The 21,225-nt window shown below is 39.5% G+C and overlaps 3 protein-coding genes across 5 annotated transcripts in view; all 3 read right to left on the bottom strand.

The window, feature by feature from the left end:
* The window catches only part of LOC117494216 (homeobox protein Hox-C10a-like), a 54,145-nt gene that overhangs the window by 26,312 nt on the left and 6,608 nt on the right, over positions 1–21,225 (bottom strand). Inside the window, exon 3 of the mRNA XM_034145004.1 lies at positions 3,569–3,844. The gene's annotated coding sequence lies outside the window, so the exon portion shown is untranslated. The remainder of the gene's footprint in view (positions 1–3,568; positions 3,845–21,225) is intronic.
* On the bottom strand, positions 7,192–10,714 carry hoxc8a (homeobox C8a). 3 transcript variants are annotated; one of them, XM_034145011.1, is made up of 3 exons: positions 10,085–10,714; positions 8,560–8,780; positions 7,192–8,517 (listed from the first exon to the last, which is right to left on the bottom strand). In XM_034145011.1, the coding sequence occupies exons 1-3, from the start codon at positions 10,518–10,520 to the stop codon at positions 8,428–8,430; spliced, it is 747 nt and encodes a 248-aa protein (XP_034000902.1). In that variant the 5' UTR covers positions 10,521–10,714; the 3' UTR covers positions 7,192–8,427. The 3 variants fall into 3 exon arrangements, with proteins under 3 accessions (XP_034000902.1, XP_034000901.1, XP_034000900.1); XM_034145010.1 differs by having other exon boundaries at positions 7,192–8,523; XM_034145009.1 differs by having other exon boundaries at positions 7,192–8,780.
* hoxc9a (homeobox C9a) lies at positions 14,633–16,682 on the bottom strand. The gene is made up of 2 exons (XM_034145015.1): positions 16,130–16,682; positions 14,633–15,077 (listed from the first exon to the last, which is right to left on the bottom strand). Exons 1-2 carry the CDS (start codon positions 16,671–16,673, stop codon positions 14,833–14,835), a joined length of 789 nt encoding a protein of 262 aa, XP_034000906.1. The 5' UTR covers positions 16,674–16,682; the 3' UTR covers positions 14,633–14,832.

The raw sequence follows: 21,225 nt of genomic DNA on the forward strand, positions 1-21,225 counted from the left end.
CCCTTCACCTTATTCGTGGCCATATGTGACATCCTCGTCGCACACATTGTAGACAAATAAAGCACTAAAGTTGCTTTCCTGGCATTATTTCATCCTCCCTTTTATAATAAGTAACGAATCAGTTTAAAGATGGGACGCACACTCATACATGGGAGAATAAAACTTCTGGGAGACCCAATTTGTCTAAATGCATTTTTAACCCACAGTGTTGCTAAATGTTACAAAACAACAATTTACAGAAAACAAAAAAAAAGTTGTCACTATTTTGAAGAAGTAAATTCGAATTGAATTGTCCACAATTCAAATGAAGCTCAGAATGTGATTCATTTGATGAATGGCAGTCAGTGTTACTTTCTTGATTTGTCATACTCACTGCGCCAGAAACAGCATGAGAACACGATTATGTATTGTTTGGTTTATTATAACACTTTCTGTTGTCGTTACTAAGCAATTGGTGTAATTTAATCAATATAAAACGCGTTTACTTTTTTAATTAATATACCTGTTAAAAGCTTTATCTAAACTATATATAGAAAATATTTGGATTTCAAAACACAGATCTTCCCTAATTGTTATTCACAGCCCCACTGGTCCATAAAGTTTAGGTTGTAAATAAAGGCTGAACACTAAAGCCAATGTGTGGACTGGAGAGGCAGGAATGCAGCAGAGGCTGTGGCAGTGTGCAGAATTAGAAAGGTCATTCTTCCCCTCGTGTTTTAGTGTTTTATTGCGGCCCGTGAGGCAAATCACATGCACGGCTTTTGATGCAGGAAGGAATGGAGCCGTTTGGTCCACGTTTCCACGATCTTTAAAAGGATATTAAGAGCGGCGATGAACGAAAGTACTAGGAAGGACTGAGACAAAAAATATAAATTATTAACAATAGCCTGGTACTAAGTACTAACCATGGATATTATTAATTGGAATTAATAATTCAATAATGAATAGTGTATCCTCTTCATGTGTAGTAGTTATCCACGGTGAATGCGCAAGGAAGGCTATACGCATGATGGAAATAGATCATCCGCAACAGGGCTATATTATTATAAATATTATAATCATTTATATTATTATTGTTATATCTTTGAGGGATATTCGACTACTATCATGCTGGATTGGTTTTAACGTGGCTCTTAATTGGTTATTCAGCTGAAGGCCTTACTTTATCAGCCTGCTCCCCATACAACACAACAGGGCCCATCCACGTCCATGAACCTCTAACTTCTCTTTTGCATTCTTATACATCAATATCCCACAGCACAACATCACTCAGAATTAGTTATATGGGACCTGTAAAATTTCTACATTATCGGCCATGATTAAAAACACAGCAAAGAAGGCAAAGCGTGGTCTACCCCTGATGCTTTTTCCTCTCCCCCGCTTCTAACCTTACTAATAAGGAGTAATTCACATACTAACAATGTAAAGCCCTCTATAAGCACTTTACCATCGCTGGCTAGCCCAATTAATGTCCGGAAGTGTTCGACTTTATGCTCGTTAAGCACTCAGGAAGCTGTTGCCCAATGAGCGCATGTTGATCCACACATCATAAATTATGACCATTAGAAGGCAAAAATTTTGCCCTGTCGGGATTTGTAAGTGAGGTTCTAAATGTGGTGATGCGGACAGATTCATGACTTCATGGAGTTTTATGCGAAGCTATCTCTGGTTTTTAAAACGCTGCAGGGCAAAACAATAGTCTGTGGTTTTCCCCTCTTATATTTAAACTAAGATTTACCTAACAACCCAAATGTCATGTATTAAATGGACTCTCTCTCTCCCTTTCTTTGTTTCTCTAACTCTCTCTCTTTCTCTCTGCAGGCATATTGGGCAGCAGCGACACGATCCATTGCAACAGCAATGTTTCATAAAGGAAAAGCAAACAACGTTTGTAACAGTAGGTTATAAGACTTTAAAGGCTTCCAGAACGAGGCTTGCCAATGAGTGTGTTTTACAACATTGAAACGCAGAGACTGTTGAGCTTCAGCAGGGGACACAGACGCATGAAATCACTTTACGACACTAAAAATATTTGGTTTCAGCACAGACAATAATAAAACACAGAGGGAGCTTTTCAGCAAACTGAGCTTTGAAAAAACAAACGCTTTCAACTTCAAATGCACACAAAAATGTACTACTGCCACACACACACACACACACACACACACACACACACACACACACACACACACACACACACACACACACACACACACACACACACACACACACACACACACACACACACACACACACACACACACACACACACACACACACACACACACACACACACACACACACACACACACATGGCGGTGTGGTATTTAAGATGCCATTGGATACTTCTGCAATTACTTTGTTATGGGGTAAAAGGACAATAAAGTATCCCTTGCCTTCTATATTAATATATCTTTAACAATTGGTTGTATCTTATATTGTGTGGGGGGGTGTACACACACACACACACACACACACACACACAAACACAAAGGAACACAAAAACAGGAATGAAAATGGGTTTCATCTTGATCTGTGTTATTTTCCATATGCCTATAGCATTTAGAAAAACATCTGACATTTTTAATAACATTTCTTTCAGTCAAAATAAATCGACGAACTGCAGTGCATATGATCACAATCTGATTTGGTGTACTACATGCTGTTCAATGATATCACCCTGTCCCTGTCCACTAATGTTAAAATGTGTGTCGTTATTGCTGGTGGTTTGGATGATAATGAAGATGATATTTGTGATGCTTTTATGCAATGGGGTGAATAAAATCTCATGGTGCTCATCATAATGTCGTCAGTGGTTATGTCACAGCATCTAATAACACATCGCTGCATCTCGTTATATCAGAACAAAACCATAGAGCAGACCAATCTCTCATACTTCGAGGTGACAACAACAAATCAGACACAGGAACCCTCCTCGGTGGCAGCATTGTAACAGCTGGGTCAGCTGACATCCGCAGTGAAACGCCGCCGAAAACCAGCAGCCATAAACAACAAGCCTCAACATCCGCCCACTTCCACATGCCACGCTTCTGATCGCTAGGGGGCACTGCCGGGATCTGTGTTTCAGTGGGTGCATATGTGTGTCTGCGTGCATGTGCGTGCGTAAAAATGCATGTTATATCCAGGCCCTTGGCACAGACTAAATATAACAAGTGACAACAACTATGGGAACCAGATCTAATAAGAGCAATTGACTGCAATTTGTCACTGCCTGGTCAGCAGGGCCTGTGAGTGATGACAAAGTTTACTATCATTAGGCAATTCATCACCACACATTGGCACAGCATCTCTTAAATGCCTCGCTAATGTAGGTTTAAGCGGCCAGTACACACATGCAGGTGCTTCCACATCAGCCAGTAAAGCACAATGCAAATTGCCGTGGGCATCAGCAGCCTCCCAGGCTACAGGTCAGGTCACAACTACACAGAATAGACATCTCACTCACTCTTCTGCATCATTCATCATTTCAACCCGGCCAACACCGGCGGATTGCCAAACACAACATGAAAACATTAAGAAAGAGTGATAGAGATATGTGTAATCTTACCCCAGATAGGCTCGCCGTAGTTTGTGGCTTCGCTGTGGTCCAACAGAGCAGCTGAGGGGTCACGATGGCGAGAGGGAAATATCAACAGAGTGCACATCTCCCGCGTACTGTCTTCACACCCTGGCGATAAGAAGCCCGTGGAGGCAGGCTGTCTGTTTGCCGAGAAAAGTCTTTTCTAGCATGGCTCCTTTTTTCCTTCACAGTCGCGGCTTTATTGCCTCCGGGGGGGGGATAAACGCAGCGGCTGGAGAGGCGGTGACTGTCCCGAAGATCCCTCTGTCAGGAAGTCGGAGAACGGATGAATATCACACGAATCAGCGCCAAGATGTCTGTGCAGTGATTATATATGAGAATAAAGAAAAAAAGACGTTTCTACGCCCCAGCTTAGTCTGCTGCTGATACAAGGGAAGGACCAGAGAATAGACAACAGCATAAAGTTCATGTTCATAGAGCGTGGGCCACGTGGCTCGCTGCAGCCAATCGCAGAAAGGATTCAGTCGTAAACTTTTATTACTCAGCTGTAAATTTCTCCCTTTAACAACCAGGAATGTTTGCACCCATCTCTTCCCCTTTCTTTTTTTCGATTGCACAAAACTAAAAATGGCCACACGCTATGGAGCACGATGCTGAGATTTCCCATAAGTCACAGATCAGACGTGCGTCAAAAAAATATGACAGTTCCCCTGGTGGACAAGCAGTATGCCATAGTGTACCTATCCAAAGGGAAATGGGAAATAAAGTGTGTGAGAAATAATCAGAGGGAGGGAAGACAGGAAAAGAGAGAGAGAGGAGCATGAGACCTGGAGATGTCTGATTAAACTTCAATTAGCTAAACTACACTTTCCTATCAGGGCCTCTGTGTACCTGACTGACTCGGATATGTCAGAAAGCAGATATCATGTTACCCTCTTCATATCAAACATGAACTACATGCCCGAGCATGCGTGATGAAATGAAGAGTATATGTCAATGTGAGTGGCTGCAGGGTATTATCATTTTAAACTTGAAAAGCAAGAAAGGTAGAGATTGTAAGCCTGCAGAGAACACACACACATACACACACACACCCCCATAACAGCAGCTTCCAACCTTCTGAAAACAACATATAGCCTACTGTAAATCCGGTTCGAATTTACAACAGGATAAAATAATTACACCCACCGACAAGGACAAAATACGTACATTTGTACATTTTAGAAACAAGGACAACATAAGGCGGCCACAGGGTTTACAGGCAAATGTCTTCACCTTCAACAAATATATTGCAATGAAATACGTTTATTAGAAAATAGAAAAGAAAGAAGATTCCAGATAAAAAGAACAATAGAGGAGAAATATTTTTAATTTAAGCGCAGTTGTTGTCTTATAAATCCACTAGAGCAGGAGCTTTTAGTTTAAAAAAGAAAAATGAAATGATGACATTTAGTCTGCGTAACTCATAACATAAATGTCCTACATCCAAATATTAAAAAAGATGTGAGTTACCTACTCGGATGAGCGGTGCATCTTGTCCTTGCAGGCCGTGATATCCACACTGAGCCTCGGCACACACAGACAAAAGATGCAGAGCCATCCAAGCCGAGCCTTTACACCGCCAATAAAGTTTACAGCAGGTACACTAAAGTTTATTGGTTATGTCAGCCCTGTGGTAAAAGTACACACACACAATGGTGCAGAATAGCTGTTACTTGGGGGACACATCCGGAATTTTCTAAAGACTACACGCACCTAAAGAGAGCTATAAACACCCTGGGTAAAAAGGCTGCGTTTTGACGCAACATTGTTTCATTCAGAAAAACACAAGACACAATTGAAGGGAAAAGCCCTAAAGTAAAGATCTGCCAGAATGCATTTCCTTTTCAGCTTGGACTTAAATCTAGAAATTAAAAAGCAGCTTGCTGGCAATCTGCCTTTTATTACAGAGACAAAATGCAATCGAAAAGCCTGTTGGTAACACGGGGTTTTCGTTGCGATATTGTTGTATATATACACTTCAAAACTCACCCAGATTAAATGTTTTACCTTCTATATTTATCTAGATGTTCGTTTTGATTAAAAATAATTACATGGCTTAAACTATTAAGAATCAATTGTTTATTGAAGAAAATGCATGGCTTTGTTCATATGTGTCCTGTGTCTAAACATATGATTCCGTTTTGGTCTTACTTTTTCAATTCTCCTAATCTACCTTTAATTATAAAAAAAAAATTAAACTTTGTAAAACATGTTAAGAACCCAATAAATAAATAATTGAATAATGTTTCAATGTATTTGTATTAAGTATTTGCTTTCCCAATGTATCAGCCTACAGTTTATTCAGCTATTCTCTAACTGAGCGGATACAAAGCAGACTGGCTGCACCAGGAGTGTTAAATAATTTAGCTTCATGAAACTGAAACCACCACAAGGAGAGACGCCCATAATCAAGAAGAAAACTAATATTACATCAAAGTAAAACAAATATATATTTTATAAGCCTTCAAAATAAAAAATAGAGCTCGTCTTTCAGTTAAAAGTGGGTAAAATGGTGTTGCAAACATGGAGAAAAGGTCCAATTACTATTGCAAAAGAACGATTACATTTATGTGTATAATAATAATAAAGCTATAGCCTATTGTATCTGGTCAATTCTAAGAAGACTTTAGGTGACCTACATTTCTGCACCGTCTGTGCTACTTCAATGATATTGGGATTTTATGTTGACTCCTCATTTCCTCCGTTAATCCTAAAGCGTCATAATAAACGCAGCAGCAGCTGGGCAGGAGTGGAGGAAACACAAGGTGTTACCTGCACTTGGCCTCTTATTTCCGCTTTGATTTCTACGCTCCGATGCTTTCCGGAGGTTTGTCTGGACACCATGGATTCACACAACACATTGCATGGTATAGACAGATAAAGCCTCCCTTATGCTTTGCAATTATTTAGTCTCATCATTAATATCACGCCAGATGTTTGTTCATCTCATCTTAAACAGCCATTATTCATCCCAAGATTCATTAAGAAAAGCTTCGTGTTCTCCCTGAAGAGAGGAAGTTTCTTATTAAGAGGATGAATCAAACACGACTGGCTTTGGAGAGTATGCATGCTGTGAACGGGATTCGCAACCTTTCCTTAAAAGGTAAAAGGATACGTTTGCAAACGCACGTCTGGCGTGTTATTTTTATCGAATAAGTTCTAAAGTTTAAATTAGGCAATCTTTGATTCCTCTTCCCTCCTGTCGCCGAGAGTAAATGTTTTGAGCACATATGTGCTAAAAATCAAGTGATCATCAAAGCATCAACATGGTTGCACGTTAAGCCACCTCCTCGTTGAGTTGTTGGGATTGTCTGCATCAAAAGACTTCTGGATATGAAAACTATAAGGCGCATATTTGCCTCTACAGCCTTCCAAAGAGCATACTTCGAGAGAAAAGCAAAGAAGAGGCAAAAGGATGACATGTGTATTAAACTGCATATTAGATTGTACTCTTTGTAAATGTATGTGTGTGCGCTATACATGTTAACATGTGTGTGGGGGGGAAAGGTAATCATGTCAGTAACCGAGGCTGCAATATCAATAAAAAACAGAAATGGTAGTGAGCCATCTTGTTTATTTGTGATTTTACATCAACAATGGCGGGGACACACAATTCTGTCTTTCACAGGAGAAACACCAGGAAACGAGCATATTGTTAACATCAATATATAACAAGACGTACATAAAGATTATATTCAGTGCAAAACAACTACGCTATGTCACCAGCACATTAAAATAAAAAAAATCCCTTACTTTAAAATCATTGTAATTGTAGCAGGTTTTATCTTACACAGTTCATGTGCGTTATAGGCAGTTTTAGTTGTTGGGGAAATAGATTGCAATCAAGTCAGAGCAATGCCACAAGTGAGGAATATAAATTCAGCAAAGGCAAGGCTCTGAGTTTAGGTAGTGCCGTAGTACAATCTCAAAATTGTTTGCTTGGCTTTGAGCTAATTGTCTTTCCCAAGACTCACAAATTGTCTTCAACAAGTGTAATATTGTATATTGGGTAAATGCTACATACATAACTTAATAATATAATGTTGATATAGAACACTTTTAAAATTAAAACCATATGAAATCTCTATATTCAGAAATCTCTATTGCAATTCCCCCAGGTTTAGGTAGCATCAAAGGATTTCAAACGATTGCAATTCCCTGGTAAATCCTAGAAAAAGATGTCTGAGGAGCTAATGGCTATCTTTGTCTAGGCCATTCACATGAAAACGAGTAAAACAGTAACAGTAACAATTATAATAATAAAACTTGTGGTTTCTACACAGGCCGTTAGCCGATGCAACTGCTGCGATGATGTTTGAACACTTAATACTAAGTTATAGGCCTACATTTCGCTTACATTTTCGGAAAGGCTACTCTGAAATGACGTCCATGTTCTTTTAAATGTAAGCTATAATCTATTTACAACAAAGGTCGGCGTTGGTCATGTTTTGATATTAATTATCTTAATTGGCTATGCTTTTGACGCAGTTATTCAAAGCAAATTGTAAAAAATAGCTAAGCCATTTTCCATCTTACATGCGATTTAATTTACCCTTTTTTTTGCAAGGGCGACTGTTCTATAAAATAAAGTATGCTAAAGCTTTGAACATTTGAAGCTTCTACAGAAAAATCGAAATGCAACTCATTTTAGAATAATCGCGAGAAGGGATAATTTTGTCTATTTATGACAGCAATATTAAGAGGGATTCCTGTTGCCTCTTGACAAAATGAAAGGGGTGGTCATAAAGTGGACGCTCTCTGCCTCCTTGTGACTCTTCGTCTGTTTATGGGACCTCTCTTTTTTTCTCTTTTTCAGCCATATAACCATAAAAAGGACCATAAAATCACTCCTTGGTCTCTTCTTTCTCTTCCGCTTCTTTCTCTTCTGCCTCTTCCACTTCACCGTCCTCGTTGCCCTCTTCTTCCGCCTCAGCCTCAGCCTCAGCCTCGGCTTCAGCTTCAGCTTCAGTTTCAGCTTCTCCTCTCTGACCCGGAAACTTGTCTTTGTTGTTCTCTTTTTTCCACTTCATCCTCCTGTTCTGAAACCAAATCTTCACCTGCCGCTCGGTGAGGCTCAGGGCGTGGGACACCTCGATCCTTCTCTTGCGAGTCAGGTAAGGGTTGAAGAGAAACTCCTTCTCCAGTTCAAGAGTTTGGTAACGACTGTAGGTTTGCCTTCCATTCCGTCTTCCTGGGGCTTGAATAAAATAAAGCCAAAAGGTTAGCTGGGCTGACCACGGTCCCCCATAAAAAATATATTCAGATGACTTGTAATTAATTCTCCATTTGCTTCCCCTCAGCATAAATTCTAGTCGTTCAGCTTTCACATTCACTCATACAGAGCGGGGGAAGTCCTTATTTGAAGTGTGAGATTGTAAATGTACTACTCAACAAATATAAGTCATATTGTACAAAATGTGTGTAAATATCTCAAATTAATGTTATGTTTATACCATTTACAGATCTATCTGCAGGAGCTGCGATTTTCACTTCACTAAGGGGTTAGTGTGTAAGTGTGATTAAGATACTGTATTTATGTAAAATGGCTATCAATTATTAATTCATATACCTGTAAGTTTGGGTCAAAGTGCCTTAATTGCCATCTGTTTGTTGATGCTAATACAAACAAAATCAATATGTTGTATTTTAAATAAGTAGTCAAACTACAGGGGCACATAAGAATATGATTTTCCTCACAAGGGCCTATACAAGCCTGGTTGAGATTTTAAGTCACACACACAGTGACACACAGAGGGGGGACACGAGAAGAGGGGGGGAAAGTATGCGAAAAGAGGCAGATTAAGCTGCCCTGTAACAACAGATGGGAGCAGACTGATGATAAATATATCTGTGAGCAGATAAAAACGAAGCTTACACCTGTGTGGAGTTAATGTAGCCTGATAGCCTGAACAGAATGATCCATGAATGGAGGAGGTAATATCTACAAAGCCCTCATGATTATGGCTGTAAATGTCCGGGGCACATTGGGCCTGTGGGTCAAATTACCCCCAAACCCCTAAAACCCGGATTCTGTTTAATCGTGGCATGTTGTGTTTCAGCTAACCCTCCTGTCACTCTGCATGCTGGTGTGTGTGGCAACACCATATTTTAAACTATGACTTATTTATCCTTCCCCTAGTGCGTTTACAGTTTGTGAAATATCTTATGTCAACGATAATTGACTTCAAAGAGCCTGTGTTATGAGCTGTGATCAGCAATTCAGTGTTTAAAGGCACTTTTGAAAGCAAAAATTCAGCCCTGTATGGACATGTGCTGCAGAGTAACAGCAGCCTGCAGTACAGGTTGTATGTGTCCCATCATGTTCCCTGACTTATTTCGTTTTATAGTTAAGAGATACACTGACTGTATACTTAGGCATATTTAGAACACGTGCACACATACTTACAGACACACACACACTGACGCTCACACACACACACACACGCGCCCGCGTACACATAGTAACACAGAAAGAATAGGAAATAATTGTATGATTCTGACCGTGGGGTCTCATCCAAGGAAACATAAGAGTGGGAGAGGTGTTTTGATTTAAGTGGCCTTGTCCTTCTCCGGGGTTAGAGCTGCTCGACGATTTACAGTCTGGGTATTGCGCTAGGCTTGCGTCTTGCTGGGTACCATAAAGCGTTTGCCTCGGAAGGGCTTCATATCCATAAAATTTCGTTGCGTCTCCGTGGCAAGCCAAAGCGCACGGGTTCTGCTGGAATCCGGGGTTGGAGATCCCGGTGGTCCCGTGGTGGAAAAAGTCCTGCACATGATGGGACGGGTGCTGAAAGCCCGGTGCGGCTGCTCCGGGTCCGTAAACCAGCGTGTGGCTGCGGGCAACGCTTTGTGGAAACCTGCAGTCGTAGTAAGTTGGCTCCAGTGACTCGCCGCCTTTGTACTTAGAAAAAAGAGGGTTAACAAAATAGGAGCTCATGTTTAGTTAGCATCAAGCAGACGGGCTCTCTCGCAGTAGAATATCTCCTTTAGGATGATGGCAGCCTTTTGTTTAGGGTCCCAACTCGCACAGCGCGCACAGGCAGACAAACCGGAACTAGGAGAAACGCTGCCCCTTTGGACAATCTACGGCAGCTCACTCTCTCTGAGCCGTTCCTCTCATCGGATTTCGCTCGCAGTCGTGAGTGTTTTTTTCAGGTTTGCAGGCTCAAACCCGGCTCATGGCATGTGCTTTAGATGTGCGTTAGCTTGGGTTAAAGCTGGCTTGCTCAAAGCGGCACAGTCACAGCCGCTGCTCTTTTCTTTCTTTTTCCTTTTTTTAGCTTCCCACCGAACCACCCCCACCACAAGCGCCCCCCACCCTCCTCCACCCCCACCCCTTCATCTTCATACGACCGGTCAGACGTGGGCCCTACGTATATCCACCTTGAGAGGAGCTGCACTAATCATAAGCAACAACCCAATAGGCTTTAAATATGATCAATGATATGTTTATCACAAAAAATGCTTTGTTGTAAGATGATCAATGGAGTTATGGAGTGGTTAAAATATGAAGAGACACATGGTAGTACATTTCACTACAGTCTGATTTGAGCTAGTTGTCTTTGCATGGAGGTTATGAGGTGTTTAAAGCAAGGAAGGTCCCCTCTTTAAAAACGGATAAAGTTGTTATGAGTTGCTGTTTGTCATGTCAGGCCCTAATGATGTTTTACACTAATTTCCAGAAACTAGTTTAGATTTTATGGGCACTAGGGGGTCAACATAGCATTTCATGTTCTTGAAACCCAAAATGTTGCATTAAACACTACACATATAAAGCAAGATGCAATTCTAGTCATCACACAATAGTAAATAATGTATGAGAATAAAACAAACACATCCTCCTCGTGTAATCGAGTAAAGGCTAGGGCGACACACTTGCACCATGCGCTGTAAAACACCGACACACGCAAATATAAACACGACCTGTGAATACTAGGTGCCACTTACTGACCCCGTAAAAACCGACGAGGATACGCAGTAAATCTCCCACGTGGAGGAGTTCATAAAATTTTATATCGGATGTTTAGCTACAATGAGCACCCGCACAATTCCCAGCTCAATAGTTGTATGGGCTCTCTCTCCAAATATGCCAGTGCGGTTTTTGTGGGGTTACTGACGTTTTATACACATCATCGTAAAATATGAAGGCGCACTGGGCGAATTTATAGACCTTTCACACTCTATAAATATGCAGATTGCCAATCATTGTTGCATACTTCTTGGGGACTTTGAGCTACACACGTCACAACCAACACATATTAGGATATACAAAATAAGCAGTTAGATGTTTTTTTGTGTTTAACACACAATGCAGAAGACACTTGAATTGTTGTTAATATTTTTGGCATTATGATATTTATTATTGTACATATTCGTATTATTAAGTATTATTATGGTTAACATGTCAGTGTATTATGTAATTGTTGTATTTGATTTTGATGTTTATGCTGTTGTGACTTCTCTCAGTTTTGATTCTTTGGTATTGATGTAACTGATGCAATTTTCATTAAAGTCTTTATATATTTAAATATTTTTTTCTGGCTTTTCATTTAATATGTTATGATGTTATTATGTCAATTATGTATTTATTTTTTCCCCACTAATAGTATTTTAATGAATTTCATGACCATTAAATCCTTTGTTATTTATCCAAATAAAATACAAAATTGAAAAACAAATAAAGACACAGGATACAAACGCATAATGCCAAATTACTAATACTACTAAATGCAGATATTATTGACTTTTGTCAAAACTAAAACTTGTCCTATTTTAATGGGAACGAAATTCTTACAAGAAAAACTACATTTTCACATCTCCAGTAACTTATGAATTCAAGGACATTAAAGACGTTTCAAAGTCTAAAACAGGGAGCACAATACAAATTTAGCTCACAAGACAAAGGAAAATAAATAAATGAGAAATAAGTAGAAAATAAAAATCATGTTTATGCTAAAACTCTGTGCGCAAAACAACAACCAGCTAGCTGTATTTGGAGTACTGCTTTGTGGCCTATTACACATAATGCGGTGAGGGACCATATCTGTCATTTTGTCATCGATAGGTTACTCTTCATTTTTCAGCCAAGCCACAGAGCTGTAAAGAAGCCCTTCAACACACAGATCCTGCTCAAAACATGGACCAACAGCGTCATCTAGTGTTCAGATGTGGGCCTAAACCTGAATGAATCCACCAATCAGAAACTACAGCGATGTGGACCTAAAGGGTCTCCCCATTTATCCAAACCTTGTATATATCACGTTGTTTTCCTTAAATATGGTAGAGTTAAAGAAGCAGTTAACCCGATCTGTAACCATTGAATTCGTTGTTTTGCTTTTTTGTTTTTTTTGTTCGTATCATGGCTGCTCTTCTATAAGAGAGATAGCAGTGCTCTGCAGCACTCATATTTATGCACAATAACTATCGACGTTTCCTCATCTAATTGTAGGCTAATAGACCACTCATGTGATGAAGTGCGGGGGGGTTGAGGCAGGCCCATCAGGCAAAAGTCCCCTGAACGGTGCGCATGACTCTCCTTTGAAGGAGTCCACCACCAACGTCCATTAAAACCATAAAGTAATTTAGCCCAGACGTCTAGCCAGTTAGTCGAGTTTGCTTTGTTCGTCTGCATTTGAGACAAACAGCCGAGCTCCAACAGGGGCTGTAAAACTGGCATTTTTGTCCGAGCAGAGCGGAAATGCACTGGATTAGGCTTTGAAATTACAGCATCCTGTCCGTATTGTTTGCCACCACAAAAAGGCAATTTAGACCTATCCCAGGAAACAAATGGGAGACTTGGGAAATTGTCTCTCACTTCGACACTCAAATGTTCAAATTTAGACCCAGATTTTGAGACCGCCATGTGGGCCTGGCGAAAGGATACAACTATAAGTCTAAAAATATTTTCTAGAAGGTTATTTATGAAGAAATATACTTATTATATACCAATGCGTTCTCTGAAATGGGACTAACGCACAAACAGCTTTAAACACAAAGGCATATATGGCGTGGAGCAATAAAACAAATCACACATGCCTGATGCAATTGTGTTATTCTCTTTGGCTAACAGAAGGTGTTGTGTACGATTGAAGTAAACTATAGTTGTTATGGCTGCAGATTAATTGTATTTGAAAAAACGTACACAAAACAGCAGAAATGAACTTTTAACTCGTTTTCCCATTAAAAGACCAAACACGGCTATTTGTGCCTTTATTTCGTAGTGAGTGCACTTTTACCTAAATATATGTTCAACTTTAAATGCACGTGGCTGGGGATTAAATAAGGATAATTAAGCCCCAGTTCAAAGCTAAATTAAGACAGTAGCCTTTCTAAAGCCTCGCTGACAACATATATGTTAGACCTCGCCATTATTTTCGGTGGCAGATCTCTTATAGGCCTTAGCTGTTTTTGGAGCAATGATCGTCGGGCAAAACATGTTATGAATAATTGCGATGGCATACTTATTTAGCATATACCTCTCTGTTTGCAATATCTCGCTTAACCAATTAGTGATTTGGTAATTAGATTTTCTGCGGTTTTTTAATCAGGAAAACATTTAAACTGATATTGAATGAGATTCAGTTTGTTCTTAAACAGGCCCTTTATGTAGGCCTAACCAATATGCGTTTACATGCATGATATCCATATTAAGTCACAATGAACACAGCATACAACAACTTAGTGATTAAGTTTATATTTGCAGAGGTCTGTATCTACACTCTATAGTTAAACTCGTTAGCTACAATAAAAAAAGAGATGCACAAATACAACAACTATCACAAAATACAAGACAAACAAGTCCGGTCGCAGATGCTCTGTGTCTGTACAAAATACTACACCTGCACAACAAAGTACAAAGGAAATAAACATGAGAAAAAACATTTACATCATAAATTATGGATTTGTGAAATTCAAAAGAATTCAAGTATTCTCTTTCTTCAGACAGTTGTAACGTGTCTAAACTGCACTAATTTATCTTACAAAAAACACAAAGGTATTTCGAAGTGAAAGCAGAATTATTAATTGTAATTATCTCTTCAGAAGTTATTTTTTCTTTTTTCTTATACGGTGGACATATAAATGTGCACTGTAAAATAACATAATCAGCATCAAACAGTTTCGAAGATTAAGGTTAATAAAAAAATCCAACTAAGTGATACATATGAAGAGATTGGGAAGGTTGATTTGGTAAATCTGTGCTGTCCATGTGACTAGTGGTTATTATTGTTGTTTTGTGACTGCAGTCCACATTATTGTTCTTTTCTGTCGTTCCTTTCTTTGTTCATTTTCTTCATCTTCATTCGCCGGTTCTGAAACCAGATTTTGACCTGCCTTTCGGTCAGATTCAGGACCCTAGCGACCTCAAAACGGCGGTCTCTAGTAAGGTACATATTGAACAAAAACTCCTTTTCCAGTTCGAGAGTCTGGTACTTTGTGTAGGGGCATCGCTTCTTCCTCGTGGAGCGTGCGTGTATCCAATTTGCCACAGGGTTATCTGTAATTAAAACCATAATATAATATTAATAATAACAAAGACAGAACAACAATGTGGGACATTTAAAAACACGTAAGCAATGACTAATGAACACCACATTATGCTGAGCATTTGAAAAATGTGCCTCTGCATTTACAGCATTCATGTGGGCTAATTCCAATGTGCAATCATTACAAACCATGTCAAATCAAACATAGCTTTGATGTTTACCATTGTAGCTTAGCTGATAGTAAACATTTTAAGGAAGTATTCTAGCTTCAGACTATCCAACCTTACACTGATTTGCTTCCTTGTCCCCTTGACTTGTGAGTAACACCGTCGTAAAATACTCAATGCGCTTATTCACTTTATTGGCCCATAAAATGGCCCGTGGTTCAAGCCTTTACAGGTCCGTGGTGAAAGTCCTCCAATATGTCCCTACATTCCTCAAGTTGGCTGGAAGAGTCATGTGAATTAGTTTTGGACCCAGAAAGAATATGCAACTATATCTAGAGCATCTTATTATCATTATTATGTGGGGGAATAATGCACATCATTACTGGGGATAAAATAGAGCCTAACAGTGTCTTTCACTTAGAAGACGGGCCTACATTAATATAAGGACTGAAAGTCATCTTGTAGGGCTGCATGTGCCTTGTGTAATGGCACTGGGTCAAAATATGGTCGTAAAACTGTATCATAAAGCATTTACTGATGAATATTATTTCATATGTCGGTGTATGTCGCTCGTTTAAAAAGAGCACCTTGTATGTTTTTAACATCATGCAATAGCCTTCCAAATTCAACGTCTTCCTGTAGGTTTGAGTCCATGTTTACAACCCCGTCTGGTTTTATAGCCCCAATATTAGCCTAGTAGCGTTTGTCTTTTATAGTTCCTAAAGCTTTCCCCCTAGCAGAGGTTACTCTGGGCTGAGCTGAAAAGGGGGGATGAAACAGATTATAATTGTACTTTATGCATGCCGTTAAAATGCCTCTCGTCAAGAGCAGATTGACAGATTTTCAAACCAAAACTCCCACCCGGTTGTAAAAGACTGTATGGAGCTTGAACTTACTCGGATCTAGCTCCGGCTTCTCTTCTTTATGTTTCCCTGAAGCCAGGAGCTCCGACTCGGGAGAAGGGATACTCTGCAGCGCCTTGTCTCGCATGTCAGTGGATGAGCAGTACAGATAATCCGTGTAGGTACGTCCGCTGGAGCCGAGACACTCCGCGGCTCTGTGCTCCTGAAAGGCGTCGGGCTTCAGCCCAAAGTGCCTGCTGTTCCCCGGATAGGCATGGAAAGGCACGGCGCCTGATATCGGCTCCAGCCATGACCGCATATACCTCGAGTCTGTGCTTAAGTGAGGCTGGTGACTGTATGGATGGTAAACTACTGAGGACTGGGAGTGTACAGGGGTCCATGAGGTGGAGAAGACGGGAGGCTTGGGTGCGAAGCTGCAGGAAGGATAGTCGGCACACTCCGGTACTAGGGACGTCGTACGAGAGCCGGCTGGGTGAGAACCGGGAGCCGAAAACCGAGCTGCAGCAAGGACATCCTCGTTTTCATGGTTGATCAAGGAGTCCACATAATAATTACTTATGGGACCCGTGGTCGACATGTCGAAGCTTCCCCGACTCTTTTACATGCATCCGATTATTATATGGAGTGTATGTGTACTTTTTTATCTAGCCATAGAACAATCAAGGCAGGTAATTATTTCTCAACGCTTCCCTGGCTGCGATTGGCTGCCTCAGCGACACGTGATTATATTTACCCCCACAAAAATTGTACAGTGGATCAATGCGCCACTTATCCTCGGATCCAATGCACATAAATCGGATTAAAGAATGTGCTCTTTTGCTCTCTCTCTCGGACGTATTAGAGGTAACTTTAACAACCATGCTTCTTTATAAGGAAATGTGCCTCTGTAGAGCTAATAGTGGATCTTTATAGTCGCAGCACAGACCTGCGCACATTACGTCTAAACCCGAGCAAGGCACTATTTGATGGTGTAATCAATCTCTGTCTGGCGAAATCCGTAGCCCCGTGTTATTCCAATGGATAGTATTACAACATTAAAGTGTTTATTGAATCGTTTGCGCCTTTTATCTTTATCAAAGCAGCACATTTGATACAGTGAAGGGTTTATAACTTCCGGTGGAATGCTGTTTATTTCTTAATAGAGAGAGAAGGCTTCACAGTAGCTACATATAGACTAGACAGACGGGAGTGGTAATCATAATACGGGATGCAGGATAAACCAACAATTAAGTTTGCACCGTTTTAACGAGGACGCAACAGACCAACCATTTTCTAAATGGGATCTGCGGAGATAGGAGAGGAGGGGATTTGGATTCTTGACAAGCAGCCCACTACAGCGGGTTATATTCGGCTAGTGACCGTCCATGTTTTTATGCCCATCAATAAATTTTAACGAGGACCATTTGATTGTTCATAAACGTGTCGTTAATAAGGTTGCATCCGAGTTCCTCGCTTAACATAAAACCACCACCACGTTATGCATGTGAAACAATTCTTATGAAACAGAGGCCGAAGACAGGAAACAGAAGACTGCAGAGAGCAGAGGAGGTAAAAAGGTTCGTTAAAGGGCTAACTATGAATGCTTTCATAACAGGGATAATGTTACTGTTGTATCTAATGGCAGGAATTTACTGTTTTTCCCTGCGATATAGTGTAGCTTGTCAGTCAGTCTGTGAAACATCCCTGAACTATTGGGTTGCAGCGGCAAGGCAACAAAAGACCAATATAATTGATACTAATGTCACAGGTAATACAAATCAGACTAATTGTGGTTTAATGCACATTTTAATTAAGGATGAGGTCCAAAACAAAATAGTTGATGCATTATAAATACAAAAAGATGCACACATCATATTTTTGTGACGTGGTGACTTTGGTGCAGAGTGAATTTGCACATTTTAAGAAACTTTGATGCTGACGTTCTTACGGATCTTATCTGGTTTATGTGTGTTTTAGGCTATTTGTTCTATGTGATGTAGCCTATGATGATGTGCGTAATAGCCATTAGAGTACGATGTGTTTTTATTTAACTATGGATTAGTAGTAGTAAAAAAACGGAATTGAATGATTGTAAACTTTAAGACGAGGGAGCTAAATATGAATGTGGAGACCTCCAAAAGTTAAATCACAGTAGCTGCCTAACAAACTACAATTCGCTACGTTCACATTAACTGAAACTGAGTGCACTGAGTTCCATAAATAAGAAATGACAGTTAAGTCAGGGACCTAATTTCAAAATAAACCCTAATTTACGAGTGATAATTACTTGCTCTGTAGGAAAATAAAAACTGTAAAGTCATAGGATTTGAAAACAAATCTCCCCTTTGTCATCGCCAAGCTACAAGGGTCACATGACATTACAACTTAGTGCAGACTAAATTGAACTTCAGTTAAAATTCATACTTATACATGGAAATGATCATAATATGTAATATTTCGACTCCATTATGCTTAATGTTATCATTATAGGCGTTAGGATGTGCGATGTTTGTCATGGCTGCTGAGTTCAGATTCAACCATGAAATGTAAAAGGCCAGACGCCAGACCTTAACCCGGTTAACACCAAACGGCGTCCTGGTGAGCGTTGATGAATGCGCAAGTCTGCGGCTCGTCCAACATTTCCTCAAATGTTCACAGAAAAACAGCCGTTCAGTAGGTTAAGCAAATCTTAAAATAGATTTTTAAAGTGTTGTGTTTAATGCATTTTGAAGGGCGCAAGTCCATTTATTTTGCAGCTGCCATCAAAAAGGAACAAAAATGTGCATAGTGGCCATTTATTACTATAACATATGGTCATATAAAAACGTTATATAGCTCGTATCTATGTCCAAAGTAATCCACTTAATAATCCTTTGTGTGTCTCTGGTGTGTGTGTGTGTGTGTGTGTGTGTGTGTGTGTGTGTGTGTGTGTGTGTGTGTGTGTGTGTGTGTGTGTGTGTGTGTGTGTGTGTGTGTGTGTGTGTGTGTGTGTGTGTGTGTGTGTGAGAGAGAGAGAGAGAGAGAGAGAGAGAGAGAGAGAGAGATCTATAACAAGTGAGGATGTTTGTTTCTTACAATGTCTTATTCAACTCTTTTATCCATATGTGATATGTGTTGTGCTACAATAAAAAAAATGCATAATTAAATATTCCTTTGTTGTTGGTTCTTATCTCTGATAGGTCTGCCTTTTACTGTTGTTCTCCGTAAATACAAGTGAACTTGCAACATTTCTTCGGCAGTAAAATCTTAAAGGGCATGTTTTTTGCATCGCTACATTTGTGTATTTAATATCTAAGTATCTAACTTCTTCTTAACATTTCCCCGATACACCACAGCCTTATTTGGCAAACAAAAGCACTGTTCAGACAATTTTGTTTTAACCATTTATAATCCAGTATCAGTTATGTATGAACATAAATAATGTAAATTGAGAAATAAAGCAACAGTGCTCGTTTAGAATAAGACAAACCATACAGAAAGTTGGGATGATTTGCATTTAGACGAGGTGTTTGATCGTCTATAGTCAATGCAAGTCCATTTTTATCATAAATTACCAAATCACAAATTTGCCTATAGGCTTTTTTAATCTCAAAAAGTATATGTAGCATTTTGTGTTTTCATATTCACGTATGGCTTCTGGTTTTAAAGTACGGGATCAGGGATGAGCTGGATTTGATCAAATGCAAATTCATTCATAAGCTTATAACCAACTAATCAATTGATGCCGATAACAATGCTTGAAACTGGCTCTCATATTGCTATACCATTCGGTTTTTCTCTTGATATAAACACATACACACATTTTAATATAGACAACTCTTCTTGTGCAATATAACGTAAAATATATTAGTACTTATCGCATGATCACAGCTTTACTGAGGTTGACAATGTTTTTTCTGTTTAAACTTAAGTTATGTAAAGCTTTTTGCCTATATACATATGGTCGACGCTAACGGGCAAAAACATTTAAAGTAAGACTAAGTCTTTTTGCATGAGCGCCGCCGCAGTGCAGTGATGTTTGAATTTGGATGTCTTGGCAAAAAGTAGTGTTTTAGGACATATGCCGTTAGATCTAATGGCTAAATATCATTTCGGTTTAATTGCTTACTTCACCTAAATCGGTTTATAGGGTTAACATGCAAAAAAATATAATTATTGAAAATTGCAGCTTCAATTGAGATGATTAATCTGAAAATAGATTAAACAACAAGTCCCATTCCTCAGACCGGCCCAGTATGCATGTTCAAATGTGAGATTATCACATGCTTCAGATTTCTCTTTGTACTATTATAATCATAAAACAGATAAAGAAACAGCTCGACATGTTAAAGACCAACACACCTCCTGTTAAGGTAACTGTAATCCATCTTCATTGTCATGGGAGTCTGAACATTGTTTGTTTTCACCTCCGTCCTCACAACACGTTTGTGTGATTGCTGGTTACATGAACAACAAACAAAGAATTGAAGCTCTTAGTTCGTTGCAACATGACTTTCCCATCAGACACGTGCGGTCATATTTGCTAGCTTATGTGTGACGACAGGGCGGAGGCGTATTATTTAGCTGTCAATAATGAAGATATTAAGTGTAATTTCCTTCGAGAAATAGTCACAGCATTTGCCCATTAAAGCACACAAGAAACAAATAGTCTCTTAAAACAAGCTCACGGTGCAATTTAACCAAATAAATAAATACAAATGTGTGCAGCATTTGGATCATATTATACACGCTGAAACTCTACATATAAAAAATTCCCAAAGTCGATATATGAAAAGTTATTTATAAAGACCCATGTGCTCAGCAGAACCTTGTAATCCAAACTGAAGCCTATCAATGTCCTCGATAACCGCTGCATTTAACAGTTTCATCATAACACTGCTCCTAGTTTATTTATTAAGATTGTCCTAAAAGCAAACCCCTCCCTCTTCAACACATGTGCTGAGAAATAATGCTAATCAATAGGCCTGAAGATATCCTCATGGTGATGACTGCCGCACATTTTGCATTTTGGTCCTACCGGTTTTCTTAATTAAAGAGGCGAAGTAAGTCATACCGGCAAGTGATAATAATCCATTGATTTAGAATTTTAAAAAATGGCTAAGTATTGTTTCTGCTGCACAGCTGATCGCCAGTTTCAAATCATACCGATA

Source organism: Trematomus bernacchii, unplaced genomic scaffold (assembly GCF_902827165.1).
Source record: "Trematomus bernacchii unplaced genomic scaffold, fTreBer1.1, whole genome shotgun sequence".
Lineage (NCBI taxonomy): Eukaryota > Metazoa > Chordata > Actinopteri > Perciformes > Nototheniidae > Trematomus > Trematomus bernacchii.

What these genes read in the sequence shown, in the direction of transcription:
- hoxc9a (XM_034145015.1), bottom strand. Translation starts at nt 16,673, where the DNA reads ATGTCGACCACGGGTCCCATAAGTAATTATTATGTGGACTCCTTGATC. An exon ending in GAAGCCGGAGCTAGATCCGA is followed by an intron (nt 15,078 to 16,129) that starts GTAAGTTCAAGC and finishes TTTTAATTACAG; the next exon opens with ATAACCCTGTGGCAAATTGG.
- hoxc8a (XM_034145009.1), bottom strand. Translation starts at nt 10,520, where the DNA reads ATGAGCTCCTATTTTGTTAACCCTCTTTTTTCTAAGTACAAAGGCGGC. An exon ending in TCCTTGGATGAGACCCCACG is followed by an intron (nt 8,781 to 10,084) that starts GTCAGAATCATA and finishes ATTTTATTCAAG; the next exon opens with CCCCAGGAAGACGGAATGGA.